General features: G+C 40.0%; 1 protein-coding gene across 8 annotated transcripts in view; it reads left to right on the top strand.

The window, feature by feature from the left end:
- The first annotated feature begins 720 nt into the window (after window positions 1–720).
- Window positions 721–26,098, top strand: part of TLE1 (TLE family member 1, transcriptional corepressor) — an 83,585-nt gene continuing 58,207 nt past the window's right edge. For 3 of the 8 annotated variants that reach the window (XM_035309750.1, XM_035309749.1, XM_035309746.1), the window contains exons 1-6: window positions 722–890; window positions 1,303–1,403; window positions 2,866–2,929; window positions 3,022–3,066; window positions 22,173–22,235; window positions 23,175–23,249. In XM_035309750.1, the coding sequence (XP_035165641.1) occupies window positions 867–890; window positions 1,303–1,403; window positions 2,866–2,929; window positions 3,022–3,066; window positions 22,173–22,235; window positions 23,175–23,249 (372 nt within the window). In that variant the 5' untranslated portion in view covers window positions 722–866. Of the gene's footprint in view, window positions 891–1,302; window positions 1,404–2,052; window positions 2,725–2,865; window positions 2,930–3,021; window positions 3,067–22,172; window positions 22,236–23,174; window positions 23,280–26,098 lie in introns of those variants that run through there. The other 5 variants (XM_035309743.1, XM_035309742.1, XM_035309747.1 and 2 more) reach the window with 4 other exon arrangements.

The following is a 26,098-nucleotide window of genomic DNA, read 5'->3' as shown; positions in this document are numbered from 1 at the left end:
CTCCATCGCGGAGCGGAGCGGAGCCGTGCGGTGGGGTGGGGGGAGAAAGAGGAGGAGGAGGAGGAGGAGGAAGAACAGGAGGATGCCGCCGCCGCGATGCGCCGCCCTCGGGGGGCTCTGCTGAGATGCGCGCCCCGGTGTGCGCCCGCCCGCAGGAGGCTGCAGCCGTGCCATCGCGAGGAGGATCGCCCCGTCTGAGATAGCCCCGACGCGGACGCTTCCAGCTTTTTTTTTTTTTTTTTTTTTTTAATATCTTTAAATTATTATTATTATTATTTTTTCCCCTGACGGGGCGAGCGGCTCGGTGCCGCGCTTCTTTTGTCCCGGGCACCCTCCTGCAGCTCCCGGCTCTGCGCGCCGTGCATGTGCTGCCGGCGCTGCTCCGGCCGGGGCCGGCTGCGCGGAGCCCCCCCTCGCCCCCTTCCTCCTCGTTGTCCCGTCGCCCTCCCGTGCTCGCCGCCCCGTGGGCTGCCCATGACCCGACCCCCCCGCCGACGCCCGGGAGCAGCGCGGCCCTCCCCAGAGACTTTCCCTCGCCCCCCCGGCCTGTGACGGTCCCGTGCTCGCCGCTCCCCGCCGCCTGGATTTCCCCAGAAGCGGGGACACGAGAAGCGGAGGAGCCACCCGCGCCCCGGGGTTCCCGGCTTTAGGATCGCACTGCCAGCTGGGGAGCGCCCCGTCGGGGCCGGCCCCGTCCCGTCTTGTCCCGTCTCGGAGCGGCCGTGACCGTCCTGACCGCGTCCCCGGAGCGACAGCGTCAAAGGCCCGAGGATGTCCCCGCGGCGGGGGCACTGAGCGCCGCCGCCCCCCCGCTGCCCCCCGGGGCGTGAGCCGCGCTGCGAGGGAGCCCCGCGGCGGCCGGAGCCATGTTCCCGCAGAGCCGGCACCCCGTAAGTGCGGGACGGGGCGCGGGGGTTGGGGGGTGCGGGACGGGGCCGCATCCCCGCTTTGTTCGGCGGTGAGGCTGGTGCCCGCCGAGCGCGGACGCCGGGGCTGTGCCGTGCCGTGCCCCCCGGCGGGGGTCGGCGGGGAGGGGCCGGCACGCCCCTCTGGGGGGAGCGGGCGGGACGGGGACGGGGACGGGGACAGGGACGGGGCGGCCCCGCGGGGAGAGGCCGCCGGGTCGCGGGGAGCCTGGGCCCCGCCGATGAGGGACGGGAAGGTGGGTAACAAGTGCGCGGCGGCGGGCAGGGCGGGCCGGGCTCCTCGCGTCCTTCCCCGCATCCCTCCGGCCCGGCCCGGCACCCGGCCGCGCCGCTTTCAACGTGCCTCTCTCTCCCGGTCCGGCCGCCGCCGCGCCAGACCCCGCACCAGGCTGCGGGCCAGCCTTTCAAATTCACCATCCCGGAGTCGCTCGACCGCATCAAGGAGGAGTTCCAGTTCCTCCAGGCTCAGTACCACAGGTGAGCGGGGGCCGGGGGTCGGGCTGGGCTGGGGTCGTTCACCCTCCGCCCGTCCCCCCGGGGCTCGGGAGGGCTGCACCGAGCGGCCGCGTCCAGGCGGTGGCGTGCGGAGTCGCGGCGGAGCTTTGCGGGCCCCCGCTGCCCTCGGAGCATCCCCCGGGGGAGAGCAGCAGGGTGCGGGGCAGCCTAGACCCGCTGCCTCCTGCCAGTGTGGGTACGAGGTGGTTGTGCTTTACACCTTGGGTTTTGGAGGGAGTCTGGCATGGATCCTGCGGCACAGAGCGATAAGGAGGCTAAATGTCGGGCTTGCTCGTTTGTGTGCGGTGTTGGGGCAAAAATTAAGAGCGGCGTATAAAGACATGGTGAGGACTGTAGGAAGGAGCACGTGAGTACCGGAGTCCACGCAAAGTTAACATGAGTCTGCCGAAGCCGTGGCTGCATTTCCAGTTGCAGTGCTGTTCTTCAGAGGTTCCTGTTGAAAATGTTTGCTCTTGCTGCTGGAGACCCTGCAGGGACTTGAGGAACGGGTTTTTGCATGCAAAAGGGGTTTGGCCGTAAGAGATGTTAATCTTCCTGAATTTTGTACACATGTGCACCTGAAAGGTCTGGATAGGAAGAAGATCTGTGACTTTCCATGCTAGAAATCACTTGGTTTTGATTAGGCTTCCCTTTTCCCACTGATGATGCTGTAGTCTGAGTCTTATCTAAGATTGTTGCCTTGTCTAAGCCATTTATTACTTTAGAAACACAGTGTAAGCTATAAATGTTCAATATTGCAACTGTAAATGGAAAATGGTGGCTTACACACTAATTGCTCCATAGAATGCTTCATTGTTTCATTTTTAAAAAAAAAAAAAAAAAAAGAAAAATCAGTTTACCAGAGAACAAAGGGAATGTTCTGGCTTTTGCCCTCAGTGAAAGTAGTCAAAATTATACTGCTGTTAGTGATAAGATAGGCAACTTGTCTTTCTCCTCTGAAAATAAAAATAGAAAACAAACTTGGTAGTAATTGATAGTCAAAGCTACTTGTTTCAAGCTGCGGGCGAGATAACAGAAGCTAGAGGTTCTTTGAGGTTAGGAATTGCAGACATGCCCAAGTTGTAATTCCAACTGTGAATGGTGTTAATTGGCTGCAACTTACTGAATGTCATATGCAAAAAATACTATAGCTACTCAGAAGAACTTTGGAGAAAGTCTGTTCCTGTTGTAGCATGAGAGGTGTAGCACTTCAGCTGTGTAGAAGTTCTGGAGGCAGTTTGGGGCTCTCATGCAACACTCATGAAATACCTCCTAAATTTCCCATTCAGCCCTTGCATTTAAAGTATGAATTAAGACTTTTCTCTCCGTGTTTGCATGTTAGTTTGAGTTTCTTTAATTAGCTGTTTCTGTCAAAATAGAAATAAAGTGGTGAATGTCAAAACAATGACATAACAGTTACATTGAAGTGTGATCTATTTTGTAGCCTTAAATTGGAATGTGAGAAACTGGCAAGCGAAAAGACAGAAATGCAGAGGCACTATGTGATGGTATGTATGTTTGTTTTTCCTTATTTCAGTAAATATCTTTTAATACAACGTAAGCCCACATAACGAAATAATATATGCTCCTTTATTTGCAGTATTATGAAATGTCGTATGGATTAAACATCGAAATGCACAAACAGGTAAGGCATTTTGTTTTCTAACCCACAAAATCTACAGTCTGTCTAGTGCGTTTAAATGTAGCTGTTCTGTTTGTATTCAGATGACCGCAGCATGTGTCTGAATAGTCTGATTTGTAGCAGTGATTAGCAGACCTTTGCCTACCTGCTGTCAGGTGAGGTATAGGTTAGGTTAAGCGACACGACTTTCTTGGTATTGGTCCTGAAAGATAGTGTAAGATGTAGGAAAGGTCTTGTCTCTGTGGTTCTTAAAAACGTAATTCAGTGCTTTATGGTACTGTTTTTGTCATTGGTAAGAGCCTTTGATTATGTAGAACTGGTCTTAGGCGTGTGTAGCATATGTAGTGCTAGTTGCTCAAATCCTTGCCATTTAGAGGTATGAAAAGATTAGTGACTTGGAAAGCTCAAGTTATGACTATAAGTTTGCAAGTTCCCATAAAATTCACACTTATGACCACTATAATGGTGAATAAAAAGAGTATTGAAGTGGAACAAGACACTAAGGACCTCATAAGAGAAGAAAAGCTAAATGATTGCTCAGTCCAGAGGACCCTCAATTGAGTAGTCATTGTCTGCCAAATAAAGCATTAATGGCAGGGTGTAAGTATTCTGTAGATACGCTGACATTCACTTTTTCATCAAGATGCTGGTACAATAAGTCTTTCAGAAATCGATGGCCTCTTAAAAAATTATCATTAGATGAAGTTGCACAGTTGGACACATTTCAAAGTGCAACAATACAATTCTTTCTTGAAGTGTATGTGCTATTTCATCTAAAACTCTTGTTTCATTAAATTAAAGAGCATGGCTGACCGGTTAGGGCACTGCGAAGAAATTGATTAGTTCAGGCTTCGGATCTTCAGTATATTCAAAGACTTTCATTAAGTGAGTGAATTGCAGAGTTGAATTTTGCTTTTGTAACTCAAACTCTTTGATTTTTGTTTTGTCTTCCACTAAAAAATATTGCATTTTATAAGACGGGATGGTAGTTCCACAATAACTTTCTGTTTGCAAAGCTGAGTAGGTATTCCGTGTTTTTTTTTTTTTTTTTTTTTTGAGAGGCGTGCTTGTTTGAATCCAAAATGTTGGTGAAAGAAGGAATATTAAGACAACCTCCTTGTTTTAAAGTGATGCACTGCAGAGGAAGGTGGAACAACTAGAGTGGTGGCTGACTTGTTTCTATACTGTAGCTGCTGTAGTGTTCTTGTCTGTGTGCGTGTTTCTGTAAGGCAATTGTTTCATGCTCTGTGACTTTTGGAATTATCTTTATTATTCTTAACTTTATGACAGTCTAACTTGTGAGGAAGCTAATGTCCATAAGGAAGCTTCATTTGGTTCAAAATGTGTGTTATTTTCTTAAGATTTTGACAGTAAATGTACTAGGAATTAACTTCAGGTAAAATCAATTAAGCCCACAAGATTAAAGAGTGTCAGAACTGAGGTTTCCACTTTGACCTTAACATCTGTGTATTGCAAGGGTTTAATGCTCTGTGTGTATGGCAACTATACTTATATGCTCAGTATTCAGTGATACTTTGGAAGCTTTTAAGATTTATGGCAGAGCATTATACCTGCATTGATTCTAGCTGGGAAGAACAGAGCACATTTACTCTGTGTGCTCTTAGCAGAAGAAAAAGCATTTGAGGGATAAATAATTTTCCCTGGTTATGAGTCTTAGATACCATGCTTTTACGTGTTAAGTATTCTGATTAAAAGTAGCACCTTCATATTAAAGACTCTTGATTTAGATGCCTGCAGTGAGGATGCATAACAGTGTTAGAATTCAGTACGTAGGTGGTCTCAGCTTACAGGAGACCAAAAAAAAAAGCCACCAATGACATTCTTTTGAATTTCCACCGCTAACGATAAGTTCTGAGGAGGCTTTTGGCAGATAGTAATCATAATTCTTATTAAAACTGGTGACGTCTAGCCCCAAGGGTGTAGCCAGGCTCAAATTGATGCTTTTTGCTGGCTGATCACCAGCATGGCCTAAGTGCTCATTATGTTGTAGAGAGGGCCTTTGGAGCTCTCATTACGTTTGACAGGAATTCTCTCTAGGGGGAAACTGGGCATTAGCTAGACTCCTGACAGGCTGAAATTATTCCTGCTTTATGGCTTATAACCAAATGCTAGCAAGGCATCATCAGGGGACACGAAAAATTGTCATTTCTGACAACATCTTTGTTACTGAAAAATGCAGTGATGGGGAAACTTTCCACTGAACAAGCTTTAATGTTCTTAAGGCCTGCTTCCTATGTGGATGCTGTACTCGCTCTTTGTGAAGCCCTTCAGAGTGCTTAGGCTGCTGATTTAAAAATAAAAAATCATACTGAGCTGGTGTTACTTTATGCAGTGTGCTGCGTACATCATTGTTGAAGGTAGGGTCACTTCAATAAAATGATGTAGTTGTAGTCTGCCTGCTGATGAAAAGGTTGACTTCTTGTACTAATAAAGTTGCATCAGCAGTTTATTAAATGAAGAGTTATTTAACTCTCAATTCTATTCTGTAATTTATTATAATTTGGCTAAAATAAAAATAGTTAGGACTTGAACGTTGCTATAGAATTCCTTGAGGTGAACTTTACGTACACGAGCAGCTGTAGTGCAGAGTAATAATCTTTTGGTGCATTTTTGGCTGGCTTGTGTGGTGTTTTTTTTTGTTGTTGTTGTTGTTGTTTGCTTTTGCTCTTGTTTCTGTTTTAATAAGAGTTTCAATTCAGTTCTTAAGAGGATGTTGTGTCTGGATTTTTATACTGTTTTCAGAGATAATTATCTTAAGGTGGTGTGTGGTTACTAATGTTAGCATCTCTGAAACAGAAACAAGTATCCGAGGATTTGTTTAGGATAGGTGCATTTCATGCAGATACCACTTTCATGTTTGTCAAGAAGACAGAGTGAATAAGGATGTTTTGTATGGTCTTAAGTTTCTCATCTGTTATTTTGTCCAAATCAGATTTTCCCACTGTGACATCCGTGTCTGGCAAAGCAGATGCATCAACTACTAGTGCCAAGATGTAGAGTCTGTTGGGTGTTAAAAATCCCACTGTACTTAAAGGGTTGCTGCCCTTGGCTATTAGGGCAGCACCTCTTTATTTTCACCAGCTCTGTCTGTCATCTTCTGTCATAAGTCAGGAGATAAGACTTCCTGTGTATTTAATGCCTAGATTGTTCAGGTGCAAGATTAGCTTTTGTTCAGTGGCAGGCAGCCAAAGAAAGAAAAATTCATCACTGCTGAACCAACTGACAGACTATATAAACTATTACAGTATTTGGGTGTCTGCTATCCCAATGGTGACAGCTGGGTTTCCTTCTCTTTGGGTGGGTTATTGTGATCTTTGTGACCTGCCTTGAGGCAGACCTGTCATTTAGTACCTTGCCTCTTGTGGAAAAGTATACAGACTCCTAAACTGCGTTATGTTAACCAGTTGTACAGGAATTAAGTGTCTGTTTTAGCCTGGACTATTTTATGAAATAATTTCTAATGCTATGTGTTCAAGGACTGTCTTCTACTGATATCTCATTAGAATATCAGTCTTCAGGAGTGGGTTAAATAGAAGGGAATTAAGAAGCTTAGTTAGCTCTTAACAGCTCCTGAGTAGGATGGCTGTGCTGTTAAAAGGATTTGAAGATAAATTAATTTTTTTTTTTTGCTTTTTTCCTACTTGCATTTTAATTACTGAAATGAAAAACTTCATGAATCCTAAAGGTTTTGATGGTGTGCAGTGAGTGTTTCAAGAGGATTTTGTAGTTGGCTCTGTCACGTATGCGTGCAGAACCTGCTTTTATTTTAAAAGAGAAAATGGTAAATGTAATTGGAGCATATTTTTCCCTCAAAAATTGTACCTACTGTACAAATACTGGACTTCTAAATGAGCACAGTTGTATCACCAATGCAGCTATTTCAGACGTGACTGGAGGTGCCAGTTTGAACAGAGAGGAAAGCCTAGAGTAATGAGCTCAACTTTCTCAACTTTTGAACCACATTCAGGCTCAAGACTGACATTGTTAAGAAGTTTTCTGACAGATTCAGGGCACTCTGTGAAATAGGTCTCCATGTGGCTTTTAGATAACCATATTGTCAGATACCATCTATTATGTCAACTTCATATACAACTTAATCAAAAAGTATGTCATAGTATTAACACTGTACATATGTTAAATACTGTCGGATCATCTCTCGTTTTAGACTTGGTCTGCCAGATTTCAGGTTCATCACAGAGCCACAGAGGGAGGGAAGAAGCTGTTTTCTACCAGCTGTGCTGTCAAACTTCCCTTGCATTGCCGGAACTTAGGTTGCTAGATTTCTGTTGTGCTTTATTTGTGCATTGGTTCAAGCAGGGAAAAAGTAACAAAAACAAACAAACAACAACAACAAAAAAACAGCTGGTACTTTTGGGGGCAGGGAGAAGAAAAGGAAGAAAGATTCTTTCTAAAGCAGTAACTCTTCTCTGACAACAGATTCTGGGGAGAAAGCTAAACACTTTTACTCTTTTGCTGGTTATAATACCAAACCAAGCTGACCAGTATTTGAATTGCCTTTCACCCCCACTCTAATCCAGCACTCCAATTTTGTAACAAAGGATAAAATTGCATTGCATCTCCTATGCAAAATGGAAGATAGTATCTGCTGGGTTGGAAAGTGGGTCACCACTAGTACACAGTGAATGCATCTAAAACCGATTTTAGGTTAGCTCATCAGAAGACACTATTTTAAAAGTGATAGCAGGCTTGAGTAGAGTTAATGACGTCACCTTTCTACTGAACATAAGATTTGGGAATACCTAATGATAGTTATGTCAAACACTATTTTCATATATTCATATTATTCATATATTTTATATTATCATTTATATCATTTTATATTATTCATATATTTCATTTTATTTACGTCGTGCTTCTTAGTTGGACCCTGGATGTAGCTATTTGAGCAATTGCAGTTACTTGCATGCTTTCTTTCAGAAAGGAGAAAACAGCAACAGATAGGAAGAACTGCTGATTTTTCAGAGTGTATGTGCCGGAACAGGTAGTTTAACAAATTGGTCCTTGTTGTTATTCTTAGGCTGTGACTTGTCAAGTGCTTGAATAAAGGTTGACCCATGTTCAACCTGAATGTCTGACTTCTTCCTGGTACGTTGTGTACTCTGACTCCGTGATCATCTGACTGGTGTCATGTAGTGACTTGCTCCGGTTTGGCAATATCTTCCTTCTCAACAAACAAGGGGAACAAAAAGGGCAATAAATTTTTTTCTTCTCAATCAGCAGTTTATACTCTTACCATTGTGTTCTCTTAGGAGGTATATCCATCATCATCAAAAGGCTGTGAGGCTGGTGCATGTTCAAGTTGTCCTCTTCTGTAAAATTGCTTTCTAATGTGTTTTCACCCTTGGTTGTACTGTTGTGGAGAGAAGGTTGTCCCAAATGCAGGACAAGAAAGGCAATTGTTTGTTTGTGGGGATGAGAGGAGGGAAACTTCATTTTCTTTGACCTAGTTAATATTATCTTTATTTGATAACCTCTAGTTCTCAAGAAACTAGAGGTTGTTCATATCTAGCTGCCTTTTCCATTCTTTCAAAATTTTAGACCTCTGTTGCATGCTGTCTGTGGTGACTCATTTAGAGACTGGGCAGTCCCAGCCTACACAGCTCTTTAAAGTACGAGTTGTTCCATATCTTTGATTTTCTTCCTTGCCTTTCCATGAACCTTTTCCATTTTTAGTCTACACTGTTGGAATGAGGGCATGAGAACTAAATGCAGTTCTCCAGCTGGGTCTAGGTGAACCAGAGATTTATATGACAACATAATTGTTTTCAGGATTTTTTTTTCTTCAATAATACAGTTTTCGATATCTGATTTCTTGGCTACCAAGAAATGCTGAGCTGTTGAAGTCACCTTTCACATTTGAGTTCATGCTCGTGAATGGTAATGGTTTCATCACTTCACACTGAGGCTAGGGGTGGCTGTTCCCAGTGTGTCCCAGTGTATTCTGTTTAAATGCATTATTTTTACTGCCCACTTCAACTTGTAAGGTCTGTTTGCATTTCTTCAATCAGTCCTTGTCCCTCTTTTGAATGAATCCTCTTATGGGAAAAAAAATCTTTTACTCGCTGTATGCTGTCTTTTTCTGCATGCTGTCTTTTTCTAGACTGCACTGCTGAACAAACCCGTAAACCAGTAAAGACCCATATGAAGCTCTACTGCTTGACCTCACTTTTATGAGAGCTGACAATTTTCCCTTGCCATGGTTCCTATTTTTGGCAATTACTTATCTGTTTATGACATAGTGCTAGACGTGATTGAAGGGTAGGTTAGAACTTAAAAAACTGAGCCTGTTCCTAACTGAGCTCTAGTTTAAATCTGACTAGGTTTAAAAAGCAATTATTTGATAAAGTCATTTATTTTAAAAGAAGGCCTAGTGATTAAATTATTTTTTTCCCCTGTACTTGGAACAGCAACAGGGAAGGTTGTTTTTTTAAGATTCATAAGAACAAATCCATATAACATTGGATCCTCTTGCTTAGAAGCATAATCACAGTATGCTTAAATGTAAATGGAATGGAAAGAGGTTTATAGCTTTGTTTCGTAGAGTACTAGTGAGGATTTAGTTGCTAGCCAAACTGGTTATTAGCAAATATACTTTCTGGGGGATAGTTCAAGAAATTAATCAGTTTGGTAGTTTTCATTGAAGTTTTTATAATGATAATAGTATTTTGTGGCTAATGATAAATTGCACAGCATTTAAGAGGCCTCTAATCTCTAATTGGGCATTGACTGAGTTTCTCTCACCTTTTCTTTGTTCTTCATAAGCAAGAACAAATCAGCACAGATGATTAAATTATAAATTAAAGTTCTTTGAGGTTCTGGAGGGTTTATCTGTCTGGGCTGCTTGTCTGAAAATATCTCATATTACTTAAGTGATCAGAAGAGATAACTAGCATTTTTGGCTAACTAGCCTTTTTAGCAAAACAGAAGACAGGTTAATTTGTGTTTTGGTATGTTTCATTTGTTTGCATTTTCGTTGGTGCCTCCATCTCCCCCCCGGGCATCAAGGATTTTTTTTTTCTTGTTTAGTATTTTTTTTTATCTATCTTGAAGCTTTTTGGCGTTCGTGTAAACAGTCGGTCAAAGCAACTTACTTGTAAGGTGACCAGTCAGTGTATTGACAAGAACAGACACAATAGAAAACTGCATTAGGAGGCAAGCCGTTGGGGTTTGCAGTAAATATATTACAGAACACAAGTGAATTGCCGATACTGCTTGTTTAGCAGTTTGCAAGGGCAATGGTAGTATGGATTTTTGAATTAGAAGGGAAGGACTGTTCTTTCTCTGTGCTGGAACATCTACTTGATGGCTGAGGATAAAATTGATTTAGAGAGCAAAATGCTGCTGCCTGTATTTGTGCCATTTTAAAGGCTTCTAGGATTAGTAAGCAAAAACAAAAAGAGCTTTCAGTTTTGGAGAAGGGAGCAAGAATGGGTATGCTTGTTTGGCTGCATCTTGATGAGGTATTAAGTCTGTGAGGAAAGCTGCCTGTTTTTTAGGTCAGGAAAAGGAAAGGACACCTGAAAATTCTTATATTTTGTGATGTGTGTCAGTCTACCTATTTATGAATTTGTTTTTAGGTATGTTAAAAATCCCAAATTGCTGTGGTCTTGACTTCATTATATGCTGGAATCAACCTTCTTAAATGCGGAAATTTGAAATGAAACTCCAGGGGGAGGAGAGGAAACCCAAGCATTTCTTGGAAAAAATAACTAATAGATCATTCTTTTGTAGTTTTGCCACAACAGTTTTTTTACAACAGGTGTTTTTGTTGTCTTGTTATTGTTCTTCATGTGTGAATTTGAGTGTAAAGTCACCCTGAATTTCTACTTTTTAATTGATTTTAAGTTTGCTAGCCATCACTTAGCAGACAACTAGCTGACTATGGTCTCATGTAATGGGCATAAATTGCCAGTTAAGCAAACAAAAAATCTTCAATTAACAAGACCTGTGGGAAGCTTTCAGGTTGTTTCTTTAAACTTAAATATAAACTGTGTAACGGCAATGCTAGGAAGGGGTTGGTACCTCCCACTGTCTAGCAGGATCAGCCATATTACCAGTGTCATTCCTGACAGGGGACACATCTGACCTGTTGATGAAGATTAACAGCAGCGACTTGCAGGCCCTCTAGGTAATGGAGCATCTTTCTGTGCTTCATACTGAAGCGCTTCTTCAATTCCAAACATATTTATGCTGAAGCCTTAGCTCTTTTCTGGCCGTTTTCTTCACCATGGATATGGAGAGCAGATCATTCCCTTTCCTTCAAGAAGCATTTGTGGACCTCTGCAGCCTAATGCTAATTCTCTGAATGCTTTTGCTCAGTTGAAGAACAATCCTAAAATAAACACAGTCCTCTGGGGGGGAGTCACCATGCCGAGTGGCATGAAAGGTTTTCTTAGCTTATGGCTTACACTGGTGGCACCCTTTTTGGTGGTACCATGTTGTTGGCTGGCTTCAGCTTCTGATTTGCTATGATGGAGAGATTCCTTCCTGGACTATTGTTTTCCAATCCTTTATGTCCCTGTGTAGGCATGCTGTGGTCCTTCATGCATACTTTTCCCTATCCTTCTTTTTGATTTGCAGTCCATTTTTTTCATTCACTGCAACGTGAGTTCCGAAGCTCTCCTCTAGCATATTTTGTCTTTCTCTGTTAGCAGCTCTCTGCAAATTAAGAATTAGGGCAAGTGAAGAGATTTTTATGCTTGTTATCAGAAATATTAAAAAGTACAGGACCTACCATCCATGCAGAACTTCTTAATTCTCAAAAGAGAGGGATGTGTTAGTATTTTAATTGTCAAGCAGTTTTGCACACGTTCTCATGAAGTTCCACCGGAGCTGTGCTGTTTGTTGCTCCTAAGAGTGCTATGCTACAAGTTTAAAAATCTTAATGAAGAAGGTAACATCATGTGTTTCGCTTAGCCATAAAGGCTTTACCTTGGTCTTGTTTTGGATACTGTTTTCTGTTGAAAAATCCTTAAGAGTTGTAATTTATATTCCTATTTCACCTAGCTGTTTACAGATTACAGATTAGAGTCATTTTAATGCCTCATATTTAATTGTAATTAAGCTGGAGTGTCTTTGCTTTTTTTAGTTGCTGTTCTCTGTCAGGCACTGTCCTTTTATAATTTCATTTCTGCATGACACTTTTAGGTTTTGCAAGGTGTCCACTATTTCAAATTTCACTAGTGTGCTCTCTTTTTACGTATGAACTTCACTAGCCCTGGTTAACTTGAACACAATCTTACTTGAATGCTCTGATCTGTTCCTTTCCTGTATGAGCTGCAGTTTTGACCTTAGGTAGCTAGCAAGTTATATTAATTGTGTAGTCGAATACTGCTTGTTGTTTTTTGCAGTTAGGTGCCCCAAAAATGCAGGCTTTGTGGCCTTCTTGGTGTGACTTGATCATCTCTTTCCTTCTCTAAGTGAACAGATTAAATGTGTTTTGTTCTCCTCTATTTCATCACATTGAGTACCAGCTTTACTTTTGCTGTCACTTACTAGTGGCATGTAATTTTGTAGCGATGTTTTTGTGCTGTGTGTATTTGTACCTGGCATAGTTTTGACTTCCTGTATGCTTTCCTGTTTGTACAACCTCAGCTGGAAATTTGTGATTTACTCTTGACACCATTGCATCCTTACCCTTTTTCCTCTGTCCATTCCTCTTCTATTCTCAAATGTATTATCTCTCACCCATATCCTTAATATTGTTTTATAAAGAAACTGTTAGCTTTTCATAGTGCATTTTTTTAATCTCCGTTCTCAGTAAGGGGTCTTAGAAATCTGATCTTACCAGTTGATACTTGGTTACCTGAAGATTTAAAAGCTTTATAATACTTAGTCCTTGTACTGATAGTTGTAAACTCTTAACAATTGTCAGTCTCAATCAAATTACTTTCTGTTTGGATTATTTCAATCAGTTCTTCCCTATTAGAAGGTAATCTAGATGGCATCATTCCTAGTTTCCTTTATTCTGTAAGCAAGAGAATGTGAAAAATGCATACTAAAACAGGGAAGAAATCTGACATGTTCCCAGGTTTTGCTGAAAAACTTCCCAACTTTTTTCCTGCATAGTGAAAATCGCCATTATTTTCACCTTCCTTTCAAGTTGTGTGTGGTACCTAATTCTGCTATTTGATAACAGAGGAGTTGTTGATCCTCTTAACTTGTTATTCATTAGTGAGTCACCTGAGAGCACCTGATGTGAGCACTTTTTTAAGGCCTTAAATTCATTCAGTGACTTGACAGAGTTTTGGAACTGCGCTGTGAATATAGTAAGTATTGTAAAAGGCTGAAATTACATATTGGTTACACAAGTGCATGTGACATTTGATAAATCCATCTTGATTTGGTACTTATAAAGTCCTAGTGAATATAGCTTATTCAATTTTTTCCCATACGTATGTAGATACGTGGTGTCTTGTTTTTTGTCAGATTGCATGCTCATTGTTCTTTCAAGTCCAGATTCTACTGCTGTTAATGTCTTGAGTACTGTATGTGCCTGGCTTGAGGAACTTTATGTGCTAAGCTTTGGAACCTATGTGGTTACAGGCATTTTTGCAATGATGTTAGAGCTCTGACTTTTTACCGCCATCCCAACAAAGTGGTTCTGTGTGGCAAGTGGTGCAAGGACGTATGCAGAAATTTAGTTGTGGCTTGTGGGAGTAGGAACAAAATAGGAAGTGTTTTTGGAGTATGTCCTAGACCACATGAAAAATCAAGGATAAAACCTTCTGATAGGGGTGTAGTAGTTATGAATATACTATTTTTATGGCTCCTTTCTTTTTTCTTTTCCTTTTGCCTACTCTCTTTCTTGTATAGAGTAGTGTTGCTCAGCTTTCCTAGTGTAAGTTAAGTTCTTAATGTCCTTGGTAGTTCTTAATGCAAAGCATAGAATCACAGAATGGCATGGGTTGGAAGGGACCTCAAGGATCATCGAGTTCCAACCCCTCTGCCATAGGTGGGGATGCCATCCACTAGGTCAGGTTGATCAGGGCCTCATCTAAGCTGGTCTTGAACACCTCCGGGGATGGGGCATCCACAACCTCTCCGGGCAACCTGTTCCAGTGCCTCACCATCTCTGAGTGGAAAAAATTTCCTTCTAACCTCTAATCTAAATCTCTCCTCTTTCAGTTTAAAGCTATTTAAAACCTTGTTCATTATTATCTGACTGAACAAGAAGTTCCTCTTCATCTTTTTCATAAGCCCCCATTAAGAAGTGAAAAGCTGTAATGAGCTCTCGCCAGAGCCTTCTCTTCTCTAGGCTGAACCTCCCCAGCTCTCTCAGCCTTTCTTCACAGGAGAGGTGCTCCAGCCCTCTGATCATCTTTGTGGCCCTCCTCTGGGCCCACTCTAACAGCTCTACACCCGTCTTGTGCTTGGGGCACAGACCTGGAGGCAGCACTCCAGCTGGGGCCTCATGAGGGCAGAGCAGAGGTGGGTCAGTCACGTCCACCTGCTGCCCATGCCTCTGCTATCATATGCAGCCCAGGACACAGTTGGTCTTCTGGGCTGCAGACACACACTGCTGACTCAATGTTGAGCTTTTCATCCATCAGAACCCTGAGGTCCTTCTCTGCAGGGTATGTTAGATAATTATGGAGAGCATGTTTCCTCTAGAAGGACACTACAAGCGTGGTGCATTAGAGTGCAGAACTGTGGGATCAGAGGAGCTCATCTAATAGTTTACTGCTGCCCAAAACCCCCCTTCTCTCAGCTGGGTTCTTTTGGTACTTCCTTGGGTTACTCTGCTATCTGCTTACTTAACTTACAGATCTGTTGGTCTGCTAAACTGGTCCTTCTCCTCCTTCTCCTGCCTCCTTTGGTAATGTTTTCTGCTTGACTAGTGATTTGAGATGTTGGATAAATCCAGAATGACTCTAGCAGTACTTTGAAAGAAAGCAAGGGATGTGTTCCTGTGGAAATGAAGGTAGTGAGACCTTCTCTTTTGGATATGAGTTAGCCTCTGACTTGTTCAACATCTCATGAAATCCAAATAAATGGGAATGGTGTTAGCTGGAAAACAACTGGAAAGTAAAAATAAAGCTCTGTGCTGGCTTCAGAGATTTAACCACTCTGTGTATTAGCTTAGTCATGGAAACAAAACTGTGGAACTAAAATTTGGATGAACGTACCTCTTGTAATTTGAGTACTTGAGCAAGATGGGCTAAAGTTAGATTAAAGGAGAAATGTGATAACAGTCCCTTTTAGCCAAGTTTGAGAAGAGTCTTGACATAGTGAAGATGTGTGAGAGGAGCACTTTAACATCCTGACAACAGCTTCATTGTTGCCAGTTGGCTTGGATTCAACAGGATTTACAGCTGCAAATGGAATGGGCAGTTGTTTACAGTGGTTCATTGAGAGCTGCGCAGCAGCTCTCTCTATTATAGAAAGGATTGAAATTAGACATATGAAATATATCCATTCACTGCACTTTACAGTTGAACAAAGTCCAAACCTGTAGTAGGAGTTTGGTAAGTGTAGCTGTTGACTTGTGCATCAAATGTAGGTTAAGCTTAAATTAATGTGACCTTTCTGTAATTTAAGCTGACATCCAAGAGGCTTCAGATAAATTTAGTTTAGGTACTGAATTAAAAAACAGTAATTTCATTTAGAATTTTTCTAGCATTCTGCCACTTTGTCAATTTGAGCTTTTATTCTGTTAATATTTCTGTTGCTTCTTCTCCCCACTCCCACTTGCAATATGGTGGTGTTTTGTTTTGTTTTTTCATTGCTAACGATTTTTCATGCCAGTCTTCTGGGATTTTAACATCATCATCTCATGGGTGGCTGACCTTGTGATTAAAATGAGTAGTACAAATGTGGGGCAGAGAGAAAACTGTATTTGTTAATATGTCATTTTAAAGTGACAGCCTATCCCCAAAATACAGAGATTGTTCCTGTCGCTGAAATGAGCACTACCCATTGCTGCTTGTCAGATGGAATTTCAAATATCTGTTGAGAATAAACCTTCCCACCCCCTCCTATTGGTGTGAATGTTAGTAATGACAGTGTTTATAATTTAAAATACAGTTTGAAGGCCAACTTCCACAGTTTGTCGCATGGTGGTTAATACGGCTGTAAAGGGGAGATGAATGTGGCTACTTCTCCTGGTCTATTACTCAGGAGGCCAGTAAATTTGATTGGCTGCTGCAGTTCTAGCAGAATCATTCGATTTGAGAGCAATAGAAAGATAAGATATCCAATTACCCAAATGATTTGCAGGGTTAGCCAATGTTGTCATGGAGACACAAGTTGGAACAAATTAAATTTTAAGCAATAAAATAATCTTAAAGCACGTCTGGGAACAAGAAAATTTGGCAGTGGCACTTACCTGAATTGAATCTTAGCTTGACACGCTGTTGTTTGACATTGATATACTATGGGGGCCTAAACTTTTAAATGGCATGTTGCCTTTATTTTTTTTCCCCTCTTGCAGCCATTGCCAAAACAGATTGTAGTGTATTAGTGTTAAATAAAAGGGCATTAATATCTCAGTGCTCAATGTGGATTCAATAACTCATGAACAGCAAAGTTCATAGAATGCTAGCCTTAATCATTTGAGGCTTTTGAATATTTAAGTTTTGAGATTTAATTATACCTCCAGCATCCTCCCCACCCCCAAACTGTTAGCAACACATTTTTGGAAGTGTTTGAATCTTTCTGTAGCAAAGATCTATAACAGCATTTAGAGAGCTAAGCATTGTGCTTTTTTATTTGTTTCTTTTTTTCTCGTATATGCTCTGTGAATAGGTGTGATTTCTGTTGACTTTGAAAATCTCAGTCACAACAAGAATAAAAGCTACACCATTTAAATGCATTGCTAGAAAAATGAAAAGAACAGAATGGATGCGAAACTTTAGCTCAAGACTAAATTATACACATGCAGTTTCTTACTCAAGGACTTTGTAAATGTAGTTTTCAACTGACTTCTGGCTTGAAACAGGGATTAAAAATGGTCAAGCATGTCCTATAAAGAGAGCTTTTATCCACGTCTGTTAGACAGATGGAGATGAAAATCGGTCTGAGGTCAAGCCATTTGCAGCATTCTCACAGCCTTCGATTTTCTCCTCATCCCCACCACAGATCATCTCAAATGATTCGGTAATGACCAAAAGTGAAACATTGACCTTTACTCCCTAGTGGATTACTGTGTTACATAGTATAAATTGCAGGAAGTCCATTTCCTTTTTCCAGAATGAATTCTGCCTTGTACTTCACTTTCTACATGTTGAAAGTGTAAGTGGAGGCGTAGTACTTGAGAATTAACTTCTAAAGCTCTTGCAAATGTGATTTGACCGTATATTCTCTTCTGTACATTAAAAGCTGGTTTGTTTGTTTAAGTATTGAAAGGAATGGATTAGAAGATACTTTTTTTTTTTTTTTTTTTTTTTGGAATCATCAAAACTTTGTGTTTTCTTACGTTCCTTTTAATCACATTGCTCCTAAGATGTCATCTTCCAAATCTAAAGACAAATGTGATTTTTTCAAAACTGTGAAATAACTGAAGTAAGTAAAAATTTAATGAGAGTACAGAAACTTGTCCTTAAGAAATGGTGTTAGTGCTTTCAAATACTGATTTAACTTTGGAATATAGGAAGTGCAATTTACGGGAAAAGTTTTTGGCATACAAGAGATACTTTTAGCTTAGCGTTATTTGGTAAAGTTAGGCCTGGACAGACAGCTTTTTGGAGTGTCAATGCTAATAATTCAGCAGTTGTCATAATATAGCTGATCAACACTAATAATGTCTTGTAAGATTCAAGTAAGGTGATTTGCTGATTGGAGCAAAACCACAATTGTTGTTGAAAACTCTGAGACTGAAGGGTGATTAACTAATTCTCCTCAGGGGAAAGCTGCATTTTTTTCACTCAGAAGTGAGAATGCTGGCTCCCTTAGGCTAGGACTTTCATTATTACTGATAACATATACAAGGGTGTTAATTGTGCTGAGAAATCCAGGTAGAGTTTGGTACTTATAACTGCTTCTTCTGCAGTGTAAATACCTGCAGTTGCTTAAGAAATCATTTTTATCTAAGTATGAGATCTTACGTGGTGCTTTGTAAAGTACAGGCTGTCAAAATGTAAACTGGTCGGGAACAGACTACTGTACAGGAAAACAATGTATTTTTAACAATGAGGCAGGAAAAGTTACAACAGTACATATAAGTGCTTTCTTAACTGCTTTGTAAAGTGACTTAATATTATATTTAGTAACTAGTCTTGCTGCTTAGTTATATGTCATTATGTTAAGAATTCATTTTATCAAGAGACAAATTTAAGTACAATCACTTGAGTTTGGCAATGGTTAGGTCAAAACATTTAAGTCCTTAATTAGATGGAATTAAAACAAAAAATTAGATGAGTGAAGACAAAAAAAAATGTGTTGGCTCAACTTAATTTTACCAAATGGAGATGAATTCCTTCATGTTAATTTTTAATGATACTTCAGAAAAGCGGGTGGCACTTCAGTCAGGGGTCTGACAAGCTTGTCATTTGCAAATAAATCAAAAGACAATCATTGCAACAACAAGAACCAGTGAAAGCTTTAGATTTGCCATTCTTTGATAGGCCCTACACTCAAGCCCTCTATTAAAAATGAATGTATTCAAGAGGCTCTGCATTAAGAACACAAACAATTAAGGGCTCTTCAGATGCTCTGCTAAGAGCTGCCATAGAGCTAGGAGAGCTTTCATGAGAGATGCAGGCTTCTACAGTCTGCTTTACCAAGGAGCCAGAGAACATATGCAATTAGTCATGCTTGTCTCTGCTTGAAGCAGTTTTCTGCAAAACTTTCTGTTTACTCATTCCTCTGACTGCCCTACATGTCTCAAGATCACCACTTAGATAATAGCTGTGTTATGTTGCAAGGACACTGGAAATATTTTTATGTTGTAAAGCCAATAAATATTTTTAAAGCTACCAAATATGAGCCCAAAATCTGGAAAATACAGCTTGCTCCAATGCTCACCAATTACAGATGTTTAGTCTTGTTAACCAAACTATTCTAGACTCCTTCAAAGAAGTTTTTGCATCTGGAAATCAATATATATCTCCACATATATACATACATACATGCAATATGTATGTGCACCTATTCAAAAATATTCTGTCTGGAAAGGTGAAAGTTCATTGCATTTTCAATAGCTAGATTTGTATTTAAATTCATGAAATTTCCTTTTTCTCAATGCTGAAAACAATCTCTTGCAATTCCTGATGTAGAAGATTAAGTGAATTGTGCATTAATGCTTAGGTTCAGGAACTCACCGGAGAACAAATATTTTTGTATTTTTTTGACATGTTTATGATTGGGAATACTTCTTACTAATTGTTGGAAGATGACAAACAGGAGATGTTTGAGATCTGCTACTGGATAAATAATTTTAAGTACCTTTTTAAAGTTGTGTGTGGGAAAGAGTACCAGTAGATAAACTGCCTTTTAAAAGTGCAGACTTTGGTTATGAGTTGTGGAATAGTGTTTTTAATTTCCTTCCAATATATGCCTGTTACTTTGCACTTGTAACAGTAGCAAGAACTCTCAGTACAAATGCTTTTTTATGATTTATACATTTAAGCTTATCCACAACTGTGTATGAATATTAGGATACTGTTTACATGTATAATTAGAAAAGATCTAATTGACTTGTCTTGGGACTGGTAACTAGCACATTATGTTCTCTTGTGTTACAGCGTGCCATTCTCTATTTACACTGCCACCGTGAAAGTCAGATACCCGGGACCTCTGTGGGAAAACTCCACAACGTGGATGCTTGCATGCTTTGTAGACTCTACTCAAAATAGACTTTTTCACAGCTATAATAAGGATAATTCTCACAGGATTGCAGAATAGGGGGACTCGTGTAGGTAACGCACACTAAAACAGCTTTTCTGGAGAAAGCAAATTAGTGAATCCTGTTTTACTTTATTCTCCCACCCCCCACCTGCTTATCACCTGCTATGATTCATCCTGTTTTTTATCGTGAAAACAAAAGTAATCCTTTTGGTCTACGACAGTTAATTTGTTGGAAGCTAAACATTTCATTCCAGTCAGTCAAGCAGCTATGTAACAGCCTTCTCATTGCTGATATATGTATGCAGTATCTGCCTCCAGAAAGTAAGGCATATGGAAAAATGCCCTTTAGTACTCAATTGTATGTGTGCTTTTTTCCTTAAATTAACAGATACTTCAAGTACCAACATATCTGGCAAAATTTTAGTCATGCAGACTTCCTTGTATTATCTTTGCTGGTAGCTTATGTACCAGGTCATCTACAGAATGACGGATAGTTTGTGGTCTTGTTCCAAATAAAACAGAAACAGACAAAAACTGCTTAGTGTTTCATACTGTGTGAGAAGGTAGATGTTTCTGTTGAGAAAAGAGGTATATTGAGTGCAGAGAGAAAAATTTTTGCTGCAAAGCGGCAGTTGCATCATTGCCCCTGCCTGTAGGAATAAACCACTTTGCCCTAGGAAGAAACCACCCCCAAAGTGTTTAGAAGACCCTTGTCTCCCCAAAACTTAAGTGTGGACATGCCCCACTGACTTTGGTCAGGTAGGACCTCAGTTTACATCAGTGTTTTACAAGACTCAGTGCTGTCAAGTATTTTCTGTTTCTCCCAGAGGTGAGGAAAGAGGTGTTAAAGCTTGTCGGCCATATTTAGACCCCAAGTCATGTGTCTTCTGAGACACAGAAACAGTGTGGGGCTTTTGTTTCCAAATTACTGCTTGACTGATGTATAAACATCAGCACATCTCAGTGTCTTCCTAAGAAATCTGGGATGATGGAAGGCTTGGGGAAAGGCTAAGCAGATGAATTAGCAGTGTTTATCTGTCTTCTCTGAGAGAGTTTATATTTGTTCAGCTTTTGGCATGTTGTTTCATGGAAGGCCCAACAATTCTCAGGAGTGGACCCCCTGCTGTGTCCTAAAACAAGAAGAAGAAATATGCATATTGCTAAGTGATAGTGACTAGTAAGAGTGATTCAGAGCATCATGCATATATCTTGCGTATATATGTGTGTACAAATCTGGACATTAGTTTTCGTTTTGTGCAAATGTGCTCTAGTGACTGGGGGAAATGTTTTCATTTTCAAGGAAAATTGTAGGAATTGTGCAAGTACCTGTTTGTGGCAGTTGAGACTTCAAAAGCACAAAGCTCCTTTAAGACTTGAGGGATAGTTATAATAGGAGATCTGAATGGTTGGCATATGTGTAGGTCTGAAAAGCATCACAAGTAAGGCTGAGTAGTGGCAGAGGAAGGGTCCTGTGTTCCACCATCCTGTGTCCAGGTCTGGCTGGATGAACCAAAAGTGAGAGATCAAAAGAACAAAACACAAAACAGAAACAAAACAAACAAACAAAAAGTGAATGTATCCAAAGCTTTTGGAAAATGCAATTCATGCTGCAGCGTTCTGTGCTGCTGTTAGTGAAGGATTGTCCCTCTGCTGTCTTGTTCTCTTGCTACTCATAGTTGTACTAATTCACTGTTACTGACTACCACATTTTTTGATCAGATTATTTTTCTTCCTATCTGTGTCACTTCAATTCACTCTCATTATAGATGTTTTAGAAGACTTTATTTTTTCTCTCTGTTCTGCTTCACTTCTGTTTTGGTATTTCATTTATATTCCTGTTGGTTTCTTTCTGTAAGCAAAACTGCCCTGTAATTGGCAGATAAAATTGATCATGAAAGAAACATTTTCCTCTATGCCTGTCATCCTCATGTTATTCTGCTTGATAAATTGAGTAATAATAAATCTACCTTTTAAAAGGCTTTATCCTGGACTTAGTGGATTTCAAAAATGCTTTACTTGTTAATGAACTATGTACGAGGACCAGATTTGTTCCTAAATGTGTATACAGACTAGGTGCTTTAGACATGGCAGATGTCCTAGAGTAGCTGACTAAATCTCTGTCCTTATTTGGGCTTAAATATTAACTATTTATATTTGCAGTAGTATGAAGACATGGATTTCTTTATCTTCTCCAGTGTGAACTTAATATGATCCTGTACAATAGTTGATATAAGGGAACAAGCAGAAAACACATTTTTAATCATAATACTTTTCCTCTGTAGACAGAAATCGCCAAGAGATTGAACACAATTTGTGCACAAGTCATCCCATTTTTGTCTCAGGAAGTAAGTAAAACTGTTCAGCTGTTAAAGTGCAATTATGTTTCTTTTCTGTTTGCAAATTAGCTAGTTTTAAGATGTTAATTTTATCACAATGCACGAGTGTAAGGAACATCTGTTATAGCTGAAGTGTGCAAACCCCCTGCTAATTTGGTCTAACAAATCTGAGTTCAAACTAGTGACAATGGCTTTGCTTTATTAATTCCCAAAGGAGAGGGGGAGTCTGTAAAAATATTGTCAATGCAACAAAATGGCTTCATTTCTAATCATGGTGATTATTTATTTAATGTCAAATAAGTGACATAAGTGAAATAATTATGCTCATCTTGTCTACATGATTCTTATCAAATTTTAGTGTAAAAAGTGAGTAGTTAGCTCAGATGCAAAATGTTGTTTAAGGTTACAGACCTGCATCTGGCCTGAATGACTGATTGTAGTATAGTGTAGGCAGCTACTGTTCAATTTTGAAGCCTGTTATTTTAAATATGCCTCTTCAAACTACAGTTTACAAAAAGTGTTTGTAATTCTTGTTGGGTTCAGTGAAGCATTTATTCTTCCTGCTTAAAATTTCTGTAGGTTTTGCTGAGTGGATATAGTATATAAATGTTGAAATTCACACTAGTGTGAAGTTGACATTATCATCCTGCCAGCTCAATTATAACCTGGTTATCCATATGTCAGAAAATTAATTTTGAAGTGGCATGGGTGGGAAGGGAGGAGAAGAGGTGGACTTGACAGCAGCCTTTAGGGATCTCAGTTACCTTTGATGAAAGGGTGAGAAATGGGACACTGTTACCTTTTTGCCTTCATAAGTTGTGTCTTGCAATAGGCAACCTGGGCTTCCGCAGAGAAACCAGCTATTCAGGTGTTTATGATCCTGATTTGATTTATTGCAGTCAATAACCTAACACAAATTCCTCTCCAAACCCCTTCTTCTTTTAATAGCATCAGCAGCAAGTGGCTCAAGCTGTAGAACGTGCCAAACAAGTGACCATGGCTGAACTGAATGCCATCATCGGGGTACGTGGCCTTCCAGGTCTACCTCCTACAGTGTGTATAACTTGCTTTCATATCTTATTGCTTTGCTGTTTTTAAAATAAGCTTAATGTTTTGATAGCTAACACTGTTTTGATGCCAAATATTGTTCAAGTGTGTTTGATTTGCTTTGCACAGATTTTAGCAGGGATAAAGTTAATAGTTTGCTTTGTCAGAATATCACTTTGTGCAGCTATGCTGTGCGTAACAAAACTTTTCCTCCAAGAAATACAGTGATTAGGACAGTTGCTTCTTTATTTGTAGGTATTGTATGTAGTAGTTACCTTTACCTCACGCTTTCTGTGATACTTGAATCCTTAGAGCCTGTTCAAGTATTCATTCTTCTTTCTTTCTCTTGTGGATCTTTCATGAATTTTAAATTAGCGAGCTACTGAAAAGAAACTTCACTTGCTTTTGAAGTAGTATTAATTGTCTGACACAGTGCTCTAAAAGCCTTTAACCAAGTCTGTGCTTCTAAATATGCTGAAATAAGTTAATACTACTTGCTTGTGACTGGTTGTCAATCACAAGTCAGTTGTTCTGTACTAATGAACTTTCTGAACCATGCATTCCTTCCACTGCATGAGTTCATTTCCCCCACCACTAAGTCTAGAATATTTCTCATGCTTTCTGCTCTTCCAGACTAAGTGAAAGAAGTAGCCGAAACAAGAAGCCGTCCTTTCTGATTTTATTCATATGTGAGCGCCTTGAGCAGATTCAAATTACTCATTTATCAATTTATGTTAATTGCTTGTGAGAAGATGCCCTGCTGGTCTTTATAGTTCCCTCAGACACTTTGTAATGATAATTAGACATGCTGCTGTACGGATTAACAGTGCCATAGTCCAATGACGTCTGCAGACAATGGAACCAGTTAATCCATCTGTGCTTAAAATTACATCCCAACTGGAGATGGAAAAAAAAATAAGAGTGAGGGAGGATTAAAAGAATGAGCCTCAGCTTGAAAACTCTCCTTTCATCAGTTTCTCAATTGCAGATCTGCAGTCGTTTTGCCTGTGGTAAGCTATTGGCAGTCAATTAGGTGAAATAAACTGGGAGGGTGACCTTCATTTCCTCTTAATAGCTTTTCCTCCCTGAAACAGGGAGCTTCAGTGGATTTTCAGCTTAAATTTTATTCAGGCTGCTTTATTACACTTGACAGATTAGCTTTGCATAAACATGCCCCCCCCCCCCCCCCCTGTCAGATCGGAGCTGTGGTTTGCTCCTTCATATCAAATTTTGACTGTTGCTTAGTTGATTTTAAGAAAATCATATTTTAAAAACCCACACAATTACGTCTGTATTTGTCACAATTTTCTCTGTGCCTTGCTTGTGCAATGAACTACTGTATTTCAAAGATCAAATCAGGTATTCATACAGCACACGTACATTTGTGATATTTGATTAGCAAAGATTAGAGAACTGTACTTTCTTACATTTATTTGGAAATTAGTTCTTAGGATGAAAATGGAAATCTTGTTATAATGAACTAGTTTTAAAGAATGTTATATGCAGTATATGGAAATGTGTTAAAAATATATTTAAAAACAATCTTGCTGAATTTAAAATAGTTAGATTTGGTTTGGCTAGGTAGCACTATCTCAAGCAAATCTTTTACTTCTTTTTAAGTCTTCACAAAATAGTCTTTTAAAAGCAATAGGGGTCTACAAATACCGCATGCAATTAACACTTTCTGTGGGGAGAACTATTTGGAAGTAGGAGTAGAATCTTCAGCTGTTTCACTTTCAAATAACCAAGGATTGAGCCAGAGTAAATACTTTCCTGCATCTTCTGGAAGACTTCTAAGCAATGCCATATGAATCCAAAGCTATGAGTGAGGAAACAAACATACTAGGCACAAAATTTCTTTGACCATGTCAATGCATGCATATGCATTATACTAAAATTAGATGTATGTCACAGTGATCTTTTACAGTCTTACATGGTCAATAATTATCTTGTGCTGCACAATAAGTTTCATGCACTCGACATATGCTTGATTTTGTTTGAAAGGGACTATGCGCATCCTGGAAAATCTGAGTAGCATAAAATTGGGTTGACAATTCAGTGGACCTTTGCTCCTACTCACTGAGCATGCAGTGTGTCAAGCCCTCTCCCCAGAGGGGTGGAGGCATCAGAAGCCTGTCTGTTCCAAAGAGCAGCAGCTGCACTGGAAGTAAGCATGGCCCAGTTTGATAGCAGCTGTCAGTATTGTTCAGGGATTCGACTTAGTGTAAAAAACAATGGAAGGACCATGCTGTTTAAGTGCGGTGTCTTTCAAGATAAGAAAAGAAATAGTAATTTAACGGTTTAGACATCTATTATGAACATGAAAGATCATGAAACTTCTTTCAGAATGCAAATGAGATGGAGCAGTCTGTAACAGTAGAAGATTGAGCACTTGCTGGCATCATACTGCTGAGGATGTTTGTGTACAGTAAATTTTGAGCGTAGAAGGAATGGTTAATGTTCCTAGCTGAAGTCCACTTAAATATTTTCTCCTGACTAAATAAAATCTTCTTTTTTTTTTTTGGTCTTTGACTTTTTTTTCCCTCTTTCCTTTCTGTCTTTAAGAGCCATTGTTTCCTGGCACTAGATGATTCAGAAGTTTCCCAGTTGTCTTCATGAGTTAGAGCAAAGCACAATTCTTTTTGATGCCGGGCCACATGTAAATTCTGGAAGGAAACAAAACTTTTAATTAGTGGGAACATTTTCTTTTGAATTTTATTTTTATTTTTGAGCCATCATTATTTTATACTTCTGTCATTTTCCTGTTGAAAAAGTAGAAACCTGTTGGTTAGAGGAGAGACTATGAGTATATGGACTTAAATCTT

Source organism: Oxyura jamaicensis, chromosome Z (assembly GCF_011077185.1).
Source record: "Oxyura jamaicensis isolate SHBP4307 breed ruddy duck chromosome Z, BPBGC_Ojam_1.0, whole genome shotgun sequence".
In the NCBI taxonomy this organism is placed as follows: Eukaryota; Metazoa; Chordata; class Aves; order Anseriformes; family Anatidae; genus Oxyura; species Oxyura jamaicensis.
This window is presented reverse-complemented; position numbering and strand designations above follow the sequence as displayed.